The sequence below is a fragment of the Anas platyrhynchos genome, chromosome 2, assembly GCF_047663525.1.
Source record: "Anas platyrhynchos isolate ZD024472 breed Pekin duck chromosome 2, IASCAAS_PekinDuck_T2T, whole genome shotgun sequence".
Lineage (NCBI taxonomy): Eukaryota > Metazoa > Chordata > Aves > Anseriformes > Anatidae > Anas > Anas platyrhynchos.
The window spans coordinates 113169349-113185289 of record NC_092588.1 but is presented as its reverse complement, the minus strand read 5'-3'; the positions used below and the strand labels follow the sequence as shown (position 1 = coordinate 113185289).

At 34.8% G+C, this 15941-nt stretch overlaps 1 protein-coding gene across 6 annotated transcripts in view; it reads right to left on the bottom strand.

Moving 5' to 3' along the window:
- ULK4 (unc-51 like kinase 4) overlaps positions 1–15941 on the bottom strand; it is a 231653-nt gene that overhangs the window by 148624 nt on the left and 67088 nt on the right. For all 6 annotated transcript variants that reach the window (XM_038173765.2, XM_027451164.3, XM_072033362.1 and 3 more), the window contains 5 exons: positions 12183–12316; positions 8116–8237; positions 7755–7811; positions 3823–3874; positions 3638–3732 (listed from right to left, as the gene is read on the bottom strand). In XM_038173765.2, the coding sequence (XP_038029693.2) occupies positions 3638–3732; positions 3823–3874; positions 7755–7811; positions 8116–8237; positions 12183–12316 (460 nt within the window). The remainder of the gene's footprint in view (positions 1–3637; positions 3733–3822; positions 3875–7754; positions 7812–8115; positions 8238–12182; positions 12317–15941) is intronic.

The following is a 15941-nucleotide window of genomic DNA, read 5'->3' as shown; positions in this document are numbered from 1 at the left end:
CTACAGAATCTTCATTGAGATTTTTTTTTTTTTTTTTTTTTTTTACTTCAGGGGAGAGACAGCACTGATTGACTGACTCAATATGTCAATTAGTACAGAACTGGTTTTGCACACCAAAAAAAAGACTTGTGTCATGTGGATTAGTGTAATAGACAGAAAGCCACATGGGGTGTATGCTTTTAATCTGCTTGAAAAGCAAGAGTGATTGATGAAATGATGTATAATATGTCCACATAGTCATGCCCTACATTGACAAAATTAGGGTGTCAGTGGTTAGATCAGAACAGCTTATGGATGAAGAACACATTGATGCTGAATAAAGAAAAGACTAAGATGAGCTGAGAGAAGCACTTGCTAAAGTTTCTATCCCCTGTTGTCATGTGCGGTAAAAATAATAACTCTCATATTGTCAGTCAGTAGTTTTCCATGTCATACTGCTTTTCCCTTGACTTCCCATCAAGCAACTCATCGGGTTCAAGGTTCTTTTATTTAGGCCTGATTTTTAAAAATAGGTTCTGAAACCTTTAGGAGGAGAATCATAGCTGACAACTTTTGTCTCAACCAGAGAACTTTCATGCTTCATGTAAAAGATCGTCTGTGCAGTGTGGAGAGCATTTTTAGGAGCTAGTTAGAGTACAAAAAGGATTCCCACAGGAACTGACTGACTGCTATCGTGAACCTCATCACTGCTCAAAGCACTCTGAATTACTATTGGTCCTTTTTTTTTGGCAAATGAGTACACTTAACAGAGAAAGAGAAGAAATATACTAATTATACTTGTGGTACCTAATTCTTAATTAAATTTTAACCTTTACCAAAATTTACATATATATATTTATAACACTTATTATCTGAATTTATTAAATATTTTTCTGTTTCAGGTATAAGGAGGAAACAAACACATGGATTTGTGCTGGTTTACAAAACCATGGCTTATGTTCCATTCCAGCCCATAGAGATTCTTTTTGAGGGCCTTCATCATAATATTTGAGTACAGTTTGGTCAAAACATGCTGAGTTGCACTTACTATTATTCTCTACTTTATATCTTGTAAAAATGCACACAACTGCATACAAAATGAAATGACTGCTCATTACTGGCACTCCTTTAAATTAGTTTCACTTAATTTTACCATACTTAGCAATATAAAATATAGTCAGTCACCACAGAAATTAATCTCCTCAATAACTTTCTTCAGGTCGATGGCAATCAGAAATTTGATCACGAAAATCAATTTTTTCAACTTTCTTTGTTCAAGGTACAAATACAAAGGGAAATCAAACAAACTAAAACCCAGAAAAAGCGTATTTTTTTTCTTCTCGAAGTGGAAAAAAACCACAGAAATGTTACTCTTAAACTCATCTTAACTTACAGAACATTCATTGCACTGAAATTAAGTCAGACCTAAACAAAAAACACTGGTTCTGCTTGCTTAATGTAACCTCATTTATTATTAAATTAATTAAACCTAGTTAAAAATATGAATTTCATTTCTGATTAGAAATTTTAAAGAAATATCACAGTTATAGTGGAAAAAACACATCCTCAAGAATGTGTTTTTTTTTCCCCACTCTCCCCTTCATAAAATTCTGCTCATATCCAACTTTGACTAAACGAACAATCAAGGCATCAGAGATCAACCTAAAATACACATTTCTCTCAGTAAAAGAGTTTCCTATTAACCGCTGCTATACTTAAATATTGATCTGGAACCTTGAACATGTCTAGCTTCAACTTTTAAAAAAAGCACCAAGTTCCACTGGGTGCTGGCATTTATATTCATAGATTCCAGTCATGCACAGTGAGCAGCAATTAGAAGATATCCCTTGAGTAACAGCATTTCTAAAAATATTCTGTATGCATCATAGAAGATGAAGTACCACTTTCCTCTGAAGTAATGTAAGCTGTACATTCAAGTATAATTAGCACACTAGACTTCGTAAATAGTATTAAACTAATTACTGTTTGCACCACTAGTGGCAGATGTGGTTAGAGATTATTAATTACAGTGGACAATTTCTTGAATTTAACATACTGAATTAAAGGCACTTTCTCCACTTTATTTTCTGTCTGAATGGCTATTTGTTGAGTGTCAGGAGGGCTTAAACTAGGGAGAACTGTTCTTTCTGAAAATGAGTGAACAAAGTAATGAATTTTATTTTCTCAAACTAATTAAAAAAAGTTGTTCATTGACAAGGACAGAGTTATTCTTAAATTAATAAATGTTAATACAGACATTCTAAATCATAGAACCTATTTTACTAAAGCAATATGTGTCATAAAATCACAGTCATTGGAAAGGCAGGAAGTTTTATCTACATCTACATCTTACTTGATGTGTTCATACAGGCTTTAAACAAACTAAAACTTTCAACATGTGTGATGAAGTAAATTCTTCCCCACAGATTTAGGTACTAAAGTAAAACTCACTTATTACTAGCCAAGGGTTACTTACAAGAGAGCGGGACAGTCATTCCCTATAATTCAATATAATGTTGTACTGAATGAGGGGACAGGAGCAGAGGAGGAAGGGCTGTAAAAGGGAGCTATCCCCTTCATGCTATTTTTCCAGAGCAAAACAAAACAAAAACCAGACCATTAAAGTTTAAACAGCAGCTAGGTGAAGCCTACTTAATGTGCAGACAGAAGGTATTGCAATTTTAGTAAATGTTGACAGACCTCTATAAAATATGGTACATATTTCTGTCAAAAGAAGACACACTCATTCTTATCTAGCATAACTTGATAAAATAAAGCTGTTTTATGTGCTTGACTTAAGTGCTATAATGAGTGTCCCCTTAACTTAATTTCAGTACAGAAACACAAATTTCAATAGGACTTAAATGGTCATCCCATTAAGTATGGTGGGTCATACTTTTGCTGGGAATTCAGGCACAAAAATGGATTGGGACAACTTACAATGATTTGTCAATCACTAATTCAAGCCTTCTGGCCTACTGTTTTGCTGACAATTATTTCATAACATAACTTCTGGTTTCAGCCAGCTTAGCTCAAATAAAAACTTACCAAAAACTTTGAAGAAAACAAATTTTTAGTGGTATGTGAGACATACAATATGTGGGTTTAGTAATCGTAATACAATTTTAGGTAAGCAAACAGTTATACTTTGAGAAAAACATCCACACACACAAACAAAAATATCATAACTGTTATAAACCGTTAAACTGTTATAATCATCTTGTTGATGATTTCACTGGGAATGGTGTTGATGAAATGGTGTCTTTAACCCCTCAAAACTGTTTTTTCAAAGATATATTGAAAGCATATAGACAAAGTGGAAAAAAAATCATGAATATGTAGCAACATACTTGCTTACAGAATCAAGTGTTAAATTTATATGAAAATCATTTTAAGAACTGCTATTGCCAAACCTTAAGCAAATATCTGTCTCATTCTCTCTGTAATTTTTGAACTAAATGTAGTAAACCAAGTCCAAATGCTTTACTTTGTCCTTGAAATTTAAATCTATTTATAAACAATAAAATATTCTTGTCAGATAGAACCACAAAACATTTTAACGCATAATTCAAACAGCTTCTAAATCTTCAAAACATTCAATTTATCAATAGGTTTCAGCCAACTACCCTGCAGTTAATTAATTTGTTGCCAGACTTACTGTCGTGCGATGGCTTGTCAACAAGACAGGATGCTGTGTTACTGCTTCAAATGTTGCTAAAGTAGTCTTAATCAATTCTTCTGATGCAGCTGGTCCTATTGGTAAAAATCATTATATTGCTTTTCAAAATGCAACAGTTATAATGCCTACATATGAAAGTGCAGCAATATCCTAGATTATCTTACCTATTGCTCCATCCAAGTTGGTTTCTCCTGAATCTATCGATCGGATAAAATTCTACAGAAGAAGAAGCATTTATTTGAAACACTTTAGAAACAAAAACGAAGAAGCATAACTACCGATTAATTACAATATGAAATTCTTTAAAGGCTGTGTAAATACAAAATGTTAATGTACATGCAGTTAGGAATTCTCATAATAATTTAGATATGAAAGACAAAGCATCCATGATCTGGCTATTATAAAATAATTTTGCAAGTTTTTAATGCTGCTGGACACTTAAATGTAGGGTACAGTAAGGACCATTACTTTGACTAATGTCAGGAATGATAGCATTTCCAGCTAAATAGGCAGTAATTAAATGTCTTACTTTATTGTTAACAAAAAACTGTACTTTCTAAAAAGCCTTTGAACTACCTTGTATATGCCTATGTTAAAATAACTCACTAAAAAGACCAAAGACTCTTCCGGAAAATGCAATTTTCTGTTATTTGTACCATCTTTTGATCTCCATGCCTTCTACGCAACACTATGGATACACTTACGCACAAGAGTGCATAGAAAAAGGCATAGCCTTCTACTAAATCACTTAAATAACTCATCATTTGGAGGAACAGGAACAATGAAGTATTAATAATCTGGGATAAGTAAATACTGTACATGTACACCCACTATTCTTTTGCCTTTTAATCTTGATTTCACTCTTTTGCTTCTACTTTTAAGCATAGCTGTTTATTTCACAGGATATGCAAAAGACGTGTTAATGGCACTTGCTAGAGAAGGAGAACTTCTCAGCCAAATTTATGATATGTTTTTATTTGCTGATTTAATATACAGAGAACATATCACGGATAACATCTGATTTTCAGTGTGCACACATCTTTATATATTTATATTATGTAAAGCATTAAGAAAACGATTGCTTTGAAACACTTGTTTCATATTGCTTTATCAATTACAGCTTTGTTATTACATATTAAATTGGCAGAAGTGCTTACATGGGTTACTTTTCCACAGTATGTGAGAAACAGCTAAAGGATTCTTCTCTAATTAGAAATTCAGATAGAAATTAATTGTATATTTCATAATCTGAAAATATCTCAGAGGCAGTCATAAAAAGCTATTGTTTCTATTAAAAAAACAGGTGTTTTACCTTCCTGATCATTTGAAGAAAATTACAGTTATAATGTAATTAATTTGTTTTGGAAGAGAGCAAATTATTTTGTTTGCTCATTTAAGACAGTTTCACACATAACCACAGCATCAAGACTAATCTAGAAAAATCAATATAGTTCATACATAAACTGTTCTGGCTTATTTCCTTAATTTTCTGTTGGAAACACAAGAAGAAGATGCACTTATACACTGCTGTTTTTTGAGCAATGGAGAGTATGTGTATGCCACTGCAGGTGAGTGTGCACCTATTGCATTGCACTGGGAGCCTACTATTAGCTGTGCCTCTGGGGCACAGCCTGTCTTTTCCATGTCTTTCTATTTACAGCTGAAAACATGAAAGGATTGTCCCAACTCCCTCTCAATTTCTTTTCACAGGAGCACTGAGAATTACAGTGATGACAGAAATAACTTCAAAGCAGCAAGAAAAAAATATATTTCTCAATGAACAACAGTTACAGGAAAATAACTACTTTTTTCTTTCCCAATACCAAGCACACATCTTTCCACTCCTAATCATTTTTCATTGTAAAGAGTAAGATTTCAGAATAAATCAGAAAACAAAACAACAATTACAACAAAAAACCTGAAGGACTGGCTTGCTCAAGTCTTAGAGGCCTCAATTATAGTGCAATACTTTGAAAAAATACAAGCCGATGATCAACTGTCCCTTTACAGATGCCACCGGGAATGCTGCTAAACAAAAAAATTCCACAGTAGACTGTTCCCTGGTAGAATGGATAGTTACTCTTCCAGAAGTAATTACATTAGACATATCACAACACAGTTATATAAAATAGACTCTATTTTGATATTCATTTTTCAAATGTACTACTTCCCTGCACTTTTTATGCATAAATTGAAATAGCATATTTAAGTTCCTGAACTGCCTTGTTCGACAGACATAGAAGGACAAGAGACAGGAAATAATCAGTCAAGTAATCTTCCCCTCCTTACTCTGAGAGAAAAGGTGTGGTAACATAACCAGCCTGATTTCCTCAGTCAGTAGTTCAAGTTATTTGGAGAAAAGTCAAAAGAGAACCTATGTTGTACCTGGCCTCCTGTACCTATACCGTTGACTAAAGAATTTCACCTTCTAGATGGTTGATCCAAAACCGTTAATAAATCCACTGGCTACTTATAAGTGCTTCAAAGAGATAAAATATTTTGTAATCCAACGTCCATTTCTCTTTATTGTAATGTGAATTTTTCTACAGATATTTTGAGGACACTTTCTTCTCAATCACTGACTAGGAGACCTAAATTACACCCACATTTTCTTGGAATCGAAAGTCAAAGGAGAAAGGGAAGTGAGCCTGAACAGTAAAATTTAATATAGCTGTCTGTGGTGAAGCATTTCTTCTGCATGCGATTGTGGAAATCAATACATAGCTGTCATTTATGAACATGCAGACTTAAAAGTATTTGCTTAACTGCTACACAACTTTAGAAATGAGCTTTTTCCTCATTCAGCAGAAACAACAGCTTCAATATATGGAAATTATATTACAACAGTAATACTTCATTTTAACTATACTATCTTATGGGACAGTTAAAAGTTCATTTACATTCATTAATATCATAAATTATTTATAGATGTTACGAGACAAATATCTCTGTAGCTTATAATACTCAGCTTTTCATCAACTAAATACAATGTAGAAGTACTGGCAACTTTAATTTATATGAATTTCTAGTCAGGGCTTCAGCAAAAATTCCATAAAGAATACTGAGTGCAACTCAAAGGTAAACCTAACTCAGAGGTAAAATAAAGTACACAAGTAATTCGCAATGTATCATATATATGCAGAGAATACTTGAATCCAAGATAGCGTATTTTCCCTTCAACTCAATAGATTGCTGTAGATATATGTAGTTTTCAATAGAACAAAATGAGTAGAACAGAACAGTTCTGTTGGAAGGGACCAGCAAAAATCAAGTCCATCTGTCTCACCACTTCATAACCAAGCATATTGTTAAAGCACATTATTAAGGACATTGTCCAAATGCCTGTTGAACACTGACAGGCACTGGGCATCAACCGCCTCACAAGGAGCCATGTTCCAGTGTTTGACCACCCTCATGGTAAAGACATTTTTCGCAATGTCCAGTCTGAACTTCCCCTGGAGCAGCTTTGTGCTGTTCCCTCATGTGACCAGGGAACAGAGACGGGCACCTCCCTCTGCACTTCCCATCCTCAGGGAGTTGTAGAGAGCCATGAGGTCACCTCTTGGTCTCCTCTTCTCCAGACTAGACAACCCAAGTGTCCTCAGCCTCTCCTCACAGGACATGCCTTCCAATCCTTTTATCAACTTTGTTGCCCTCCTCTGCATGCGATATTCAAGGTGAGGCTGAACTAACGCTAAATATAGTGGGAGAATCACCTCTTTCGACCAGGTGGCTATGCTGTATTTAATGCACACAAAAATACATTTTGCCATCTTGGCTGCCAGGGCACGCTGCAGGCTTATGCTGAGCCTGCTGTTGACCAGCACCTCCAGATACCTTTCTGGAGAGCTGCTCTCCAGCCTGTACTTGTGTACTGCATTACTCCATCCCAGGTGCAGAACCAGGCATTTACCTTTGTTGAATTTTATGTCATTGATGATAGTCCAAAATCAAAACTAAAAAAAAATATATTCAGAATAAAGACCTCTCTCTAATTTATTAATGTAATGTAATTTCATTGCATTAAATAATTACCAAAGTTTTATGCATATGTATTTTTTACAAACAAAATTTAACTTATGATGGTTATACTCACAAGTAAGGTCCCATAGTTGAAAAGAAACTCCTCTGTGACTATCCTGGGACGAAATACCTATTTGAATTTAGCAAAAGTTTTAAAAGTTACAGTAACTGCATACATTATGACCAGAAAAAGTAAAAACATTTTTTCACAGCCATGTTGAAAAAGAAAGCAAAATATATATTTATCATTTGAGTTGTCCTACAATATGCAAAAATAAGGTTTACATCTTTAACGCTGCTACTTAGCTCAAATACCCATCAACCTAATTATACATTAATAAAAAGATCTATTTAATCTTTTAAGCAGCAGAAGTTAGATATTGTGAGACTGCAAGAGTTTGTACTTTGTTTAAAAATTTTTGAAAAAAATGTACCTGGGATGTCACTAGATGAAGTACTACAGGCATCATGGGAAGGCACATCTTCAGCTGTTTGGCCTGAAGCGTTGATGGGTGTTTGCGTCCAGAGACATTTGTTAAGGCATTGAGAATGTCACCTACAGAAAACAACATTTCAGATGATCTAACATAACTAGTTTGCTAAACAGCACAAAATGACTTATAAAAGCATCTCTGTTCCAGTATCCTCACTGCAATCCCATCTTCTCCCTCCTGATGAAAGTAGTGGTCATGTGAGTGCATGATGATTAAAAAAAAAAAAAAGGCTGATCCAACACTTTATCTCCTATTTAGTTTTCAGACAGGTCAATTTCCTGCTCCAGCTACAGAGATATAGAATCAAAGAATCACAGAATGCTTTGGGTTGGAAGGGACCTTAAAGATCACCCAGTTCCAACCCCCGTGCCATGGACAAGGACACCTCCCACCAGAGCAGTTTACCCAAAGCCCCATCCAGCCTGGCCTTGAACACCTCCACGGATGGGGCATCCACAACTTCTCTGGGTAGCCTGTGCCAGTGCCTCACCACCGCAGAGTAAAGAATAAATCTTCCCTCTTTTAGTTTAAAGCTATTACTCCTTGTCCTATCTCTAGAGCTCACCAAGAGCTTCACCATATTTTGGTAACGTAATACTCAAGGAGTGTATTTTTCCTGCAGCAACAGTAGCACCAGAAGAAAGAAATAAGCAATGTTCCCCACTTCCTCAAAAGCCTTCCACCCGCTGAGCACGCATAAACACAGATTTAACAACGACGTTAATTATCTAAAGAACACTCTCATGATCTCACAGAAAGAGGTAGCAGCAGGTCAGTGAGAGAACTTAGTCCATAACAAACCTCAGACACAACAATGAGGGAACAAAAATCTCATTTCAGTAGTGAGAACTGTAATTCAAACTTCAGAAGAGAAATATAAAAGCCAAGGACCATTATGCTGAATTTGTCTTACGTTATTGTCTCAGAAATCCATGACCACTTCTGCACGGAATAAAGAATAGAAGAAGCAAGAGAAAAGTCACATGCAAAGAAAGAAAATCCAGTCCTTTTAGCCTGAAATATTATAAGCCAAATCCTGTCTTTAAAAAACACTTACTATATGTTTTCCCTAATGAGAGAGCTACACAAAACTGTAAAAAGGAAACCACATAGCTATTAAACAAATAAAGGACATGATTCAGTATTTTATACAATTTTCATATCAGAACAGGCCCTTCCTTTAAAATAAAGTCACAGAGTTTACTCATGTTGAAAAATAGCAATGCTTTTCCACTGCTCCCATGGAGTACAGTTTTCAACAAAGGCAGAATGACAGAGCCAGGCACTAAATTACATTGTAAAAATACTTATCCTTAAAGATTTGAATCATTCTATAATATACTGCTCATGAAAATGTTGCCTAAAACTCTCCAAATACATAAAACAAAATATTGTCTTTCCATCAAAGCATTTTTCTTTAGAATTACTAACAAAACCATAATTCAACAAGACCTCTCCGTGATTAACAAATAATCAGTTGAACCCTCCACTCTCTTTCTATATATTTGTCTCACAATCACCACTTCTGTCAATTTGTTGATAAATAGATGCAGTTGCTTCAATTCTTAGTGTGATCTAAGCAAATTATACCTATCTTCTAGAGAGAGGTTATATATTAAACATACCTGAATTAAATTTCTTTGTTACCTACAGCAACTGAAAACTTTAAAATTTATCCACAAGATTATCGTTTTATTTCATTTATTTAAATGTATCTTCAATGGCAATTTCTACAACTTGTTAATCTATTTGGTTTATAGCTACATCTGGTGGAAGAAGATGGGATCAGTAAGGAGCTTAACTAAATGCATATTAAAAACCACCTAGGATTAATTCTAAATCAACAGTTAAACTGTTTTTAACTGTTCCACCTGGCAACTCTCGTCATTTTTCCGACAAGCTCATAACTTTTACCTCCTCAAGCAGAACATAATCCTCCATCATACTTAGAGCAATAAAAAAGAAAAAGCCTTCTGACAGATACAGACAGAAAATTTAATCTCAATAAAAACAATCAAAACACAAATCTAGCTTGAAAAGGAAAACAAAGCATAAAAATAAATAAATAAATAAAGCAGAACCCATATTAAAGAAACAGATTATTTTGATTTATTGCACTTTCAAGCTCTGAGAAAATATCAGGGCCTACTGCATTAGTTGCATATAGCAACTAATAGTTGATAGTAGAAGGTGAATTTTTGCCTCAAAACATTTATAGTTTGAGATTTCCAAGTCCTACAATATACCCAAATATGAACCTGATTAGTCAGAAAAGTTAGAAAAAGGGAGGGGGGGGGAGGACCAGCTGTTTGCAACAAGGCAAAAACCTGCATTCTCATAAGAAGTAAAGTTTCTTTTAAAATAGCAGCATGACCATTGGAACTACTGACCTTTGCAGTGTTACTACTTCATTTTCAATATTCTAGCAATAATGTAACAAGAAGAAACATAAATCAGCTATCATCTCATAGAAAAATAAAGTTATGATTTTTTTATTATTTTTATTTAATGACAAGTCATACACAATCACGGCTCAGTTTACTCCATTTCTTTCTTGAAGACTCTCAGCATTTCCTTCCTTGTGTTGCTATTTACCTTTCTTACTCTGTTCTCTGGGAGATCTCACCCACCAGCTTTAATAAGCATTTTAATGCCAATTATTCAGACTGGCCACATCAATCTCATATTTTCTCCTTCATTCCTTTTTGTCTTCCTCCTTTCCCCTCTTTCCTTCTCTCCATCCTTTTCCCCACCCCTTTTCCATTTTTTCTTTACTTCCTCCTATTTCCTCCACTCAGTTCCTTCCTTCTCATATCCACTTTTCCTTTTCTTCTTTTTCATTTTCCTCCTTCTCTCTTCTCTTTCTTTTATCCCTCCTTCCCTCTTTCCTTCCTTCTGAATTAATTCTCTTAAATGGAAAATTTATCTTTCCTCATACATCATACAGCACAGCTTTTTCCAGGAAAGACAGTCTCACTCCTACTCATCTGGGGTCATTTTTGTGATATCTATTTTATTCAATATCAAACTGATGTTCAAATCTTGCCAACAGATACTCATTACTTTTTCAAGACTGTATTCCTTCTGTCTAAACACTCAAAATACTCATCTTGTTTCATCACCTTCTCCAGATTTTCAGGTTAACTTCTTTCTACTCCAGCTTCTTCTCTAGTTGCCCAAAGATCAAAATCATGTCCTGCAATTTGCAGGTTTTGTCGTATTTGCCCACATGCCTTTCACTGTTCTATATGCTCTAACTACGACAAGTTAGAGCATATTCAATGTTGACAACTTGTTGACAGGAATTCAGCTGCTATACCCAAGCAAATTTCTATTTGAACATGTACAACCAATACAAAGTAGCTTTTTATTGTTCCAGAGACTCAAATACTAGTGAAATTTGAGCAGATACACTTAAAATTGGCCAAATGCATATCCTTAGCACAACAGCTCCTTTGCTGGAATGTCAAGTTTTTATTCCTAAAGCATGAAGGATGGGGCAAGGTAGCACTGATGCCATCTCAGAGAAAATCTTTCCATCTTTTCTTCCACATGAAGGGATCAATTTCAGATTATCTATAAATATTCAAGTATCTAGGCTGAAATATTCCAGAAAAATTACTTCAAGCAAGTACTCAGCATACATATTTAAGCATAAATGATTAACACATACTCATGGATATACTGTGTTATATCTCTCCTTCCTCTGTGCTTTATAAGGTAAGTTTGTTTTTAGAATTTCCAGTCTTTGGAATATCTTTAGAACATTGATAAAACTTCTTGTACAATTGGGCCTCTTCCCTGACTGAATTGAATCCGGCATTCAAGATTCCAATACAAAATATCTGATCATGACATGACTAAGAAAGTTCATGAAGCTGATAACATCCAAACTTTATGTGATCAGAAAACACGATCTTTCCACCTGTATATTTAAGGAAATATTTAAGTGCTTCTCAAGGGAGTAAGCAAAGGTGAGATTTGTTTAGTTAACCAACTCAATTTACCTAGAATTCCTGGCAGCTCCTGCACAATGTGATAGATGAGAAGATCCAGGCATTTTGACAGGTATTCATTGCCGCTTTGCTGCTCTTTTCCTGGTGTGGTCTTTCTGCTGTCTCTTTCAATATACATCACAAGTCTGCATTTAACCAAATGCAAAACATTACCTCTCATAACAAGAAAATGATACTGTAATCTCAAAAATATTACTGAAGCTGGCATTTCTAGTACCCGTGGTTAAAATCAGGAGAATATATTGGTGTTGACTCTGTAATTTTTGTTGAAATTTTGGGCTCCCTTTCAAATAAATCAATTTTTAATATAACACAAATGACAGTGCCAAGGAACAACAACCCTTAAGCTCCTGTTAGTACAGCTTTACTGGTTTACCAGTTTAAATGAAGATATGACATAAGGAGTGAATCTATTAGAGAGAGACTAAATTTAAAATCCACTTTATTTTGAAACATATGACCAATATATGCAATATGAGCAAAGACTAAAGACAGTCTGTTCCAACGTGCAAGAATTTCAAGAAACAGACTAATTTAAGTCAATGTAACAGGTGATCAATCTTTTGATCAAGGAACTCCATACAACATTATTCACACTATAGCCTATCCAAATGTTAGCACTACTAAGAATGGCCATAGAGAAAGAAATAAAAGTCTAACTGGCCTTACACTTTTCTCTCAAAATTTGAAGTTCACAATTTCTCAAGACAAACTCAGTGCTTCCATTCTAACTGACAAGTGCTGTATAATTATGCTGTTCTGCAGAATGACATTTTTCATGGTAAACTACGGTAACTGATTTATTAGCCATTGGCTAACTTACAAGAGGTAGCTTTAATAATACACCTATAACAGAATGCTTCAGGCAAGATTTTAAAATGCTCATTTGAATAGATAGAAGGGCCAGTCCTTCCTTTAGGGGCCTAATATTGACATCTTTGTTTCATATTCATACTCCCGGGAGGTCTGGCACACAGAACCATCAGTCACTGGTGAGTGAAATCCATGCTCTGGTTCTTAAGAATGTATTTCAGTATGATCCCTTTTCTTACCTACCCTTACTATAATCAACTTATTTAACCTGCCTAAGGTGTATAGAACAGAACTGCAGGACTAGCATACTCTTTTTTTTTTTTTAATGCTATTATATGTATATTTCCATCATAGAGATGATTTACTCAGTGAAGTAAAAATTTTGCACACAACACATGAAAAAACATGCAGGTGTTACTAAAATTAAGTTACACATGATGACTAATAAAACCACTGTCTAGGAGGACAAATTTGATTCTTTTAAAAAAGCTTTAAACATGTGTATTGCATGATATGAACATCAGTGAACTTGTACACACACAAAAAATGTTGTTTTGAGAAAAACATTGAAGAAGAATGGATCGAAAAGGGAAGGATTGCAGAGAGTTAACTTATCTATAATAACGGTTAAGATGTACTGCTTTAGAACTGTTCACTTATAAAAATGACCAGCAGGAATAAAAGGTATATAGTTAAAATTCAGAAGACTAAGCAGAGAAATTGTAAGATGTCTTCATATATACAAAAAATTAAAGAGACTAAATTGCTTTTTGTGTTTTCTGTATTTAGCCTGTAGAACTGAAATTTCAATGAGAAAACAACAAGAATTTTTAAGTGTTAGGAATACCTAACAATTAGATCAGCTGGCAAAAAGAAGTTATAGGATATCTACCATTTTTCACCAATGGTGAGAAAAATATTTTTTAAGAATAGATTAAACAAAGACTTTGATCTGGATCAAGGGGATTGACTTTGCAACTCTGAAGGTCTCTTTATAGACTATTTTCTAAAATTCATTTATTCTCTTACCTGAGTGACATTTATCCTCACATCCATAAAAATCAGCTTTAGGCATCTATAAAGTTCAGCTACAATTCTACCAGCATCTGAATAGGGTGGGGGTGGGGGGGGACTACAGGGGGATGTATATGTGCTGCTAGGATGAGCGGCTGCCAGATGACTGAACTTGAAGCAGGAGGTCTCTCACTAGCAGTCTTTTCCCTACAAGAGGTTCTTCAGAACACTACGTTCAGATACTGAGAGCCTGCCAGGAAATGATAAGTCTTGCATTCTCTAAGGACATATACAGTCCATTTACCCCGCCAATTCATTTTTAGTCAACCTCTGCTACTATGAAAGGATTAGAATTTTTAAAGGATGTTTAAAACACATATATCATTTATTTTATGGAGTTGCAACATTGGGTGGATCATGCTAGTTAGAAGACTCAATCCCTATCTTCCCTTCACCCTTTTTTTTTTTTTTTTTTTTTAGTTTGATAAAAGCTTGCTGGATTTTTGTTGGGTAATTGTTCCCTTCTGCCTTCCTTTTCTATTCTTTTTCTCAGCCAAAATGACTGTTTTCTGGGCCAAACTTAGAATTGAAAGGTCAATAGGCTACGCGAGACCTGAGATTGCAATAAGTCTCCGGGTAAAGCTTTTTCTCTGAGAGCATATAGAAGATGTGAAAACTAAAAATCTTTGGGAGGTTGGGACAGTTGGCAGAGAAAAATTCTGGTTAAAAGCTACACTGTTTTACAATGCACATAGCTAGACTAAGTTGGCCTATAATTCAGATGAATGAATCTATGTTGCTACTTTCAACCTAGAGTTGCGAAGGCCTGTTGTAGCTAACCATGTCTAAGTGAATTTCAGCTTTTATATTCATCTCTGTCTTACAATAAATTGCATGTTCATCCCATAAGAACAGACTCCACATGTCTATTTTGGACTGAGCTTGAACATGAAAAAAATCCCTCTGCATCTGTTAGCAATTGTTAATGCCTTTACTATATTTTTAGTAGAAAAATCCAGGGTTTTACTTTATATTGCATTTTTACTTATAAGACTTCTTATTTAAACAAGGAATGTTAAGATCCTCCTTTTTGTTCATTAATAAGTTATAACAAAAATGAGTAGAGCAATTATATCACCACTTCTAAAATGTTCTTATTTTAAAATAACCATGCTTTTAAAGTAAAACAGCAACATTGTGACATCTTGTGTTGTCATCACAACAATGTACTGATTTTGTCTGGGATGGAGTTAATTTCCTTCATCATAGTGGTGCTATGTTTAGGATTTATGCATTGATAACACACTCGGGTTTTCACTATTGCTGAGCAGTGCTTACACAGCATCGAGGCCTTCTCTGTTTCTCACACTGCACCCCTAGCAAGGAAGCTGGGGAAGCACAAGAAGCTGTGAGAAGGACACAGCCAGGACAGCTGACCCCAACTGACCAAAGGGATACCCTATACCATATGGCATCATTCTCAGCAATAAAATCTGGGAGAAAGGAGGAGGAGGAACTTAACATAGAGAATTTTTAAAAATAAAATGGGAAATCTCTTCATTTTCACCCACAAAGATTGATTTGTGAAATATTTTGTGGGAAGTCAAATGGCTGCTGTCTAGGAAGCTAAAGAAGAGATCAGACGAAATTGTCACCAAGGTGTAGACTGGGAACTACTATTAGACAGAAAATACTGTTCTGTCATTATCTACGCCTTAAATTATTATTATAATATTCTCCCTCCAAAGATATTTTACTTTTTTCATGATGGTCTGTCAAAGATGCTTTTTTATTATACATCATGAAACATACAAGAAAATAGAAATAAAAAGGCAATCTTGATCATCAAGTATAACCATCTGAAGGTTAGGCATGCAGCTATTACATAACTCACGTGCACAGAGCAGTTTATTTCCATTATTT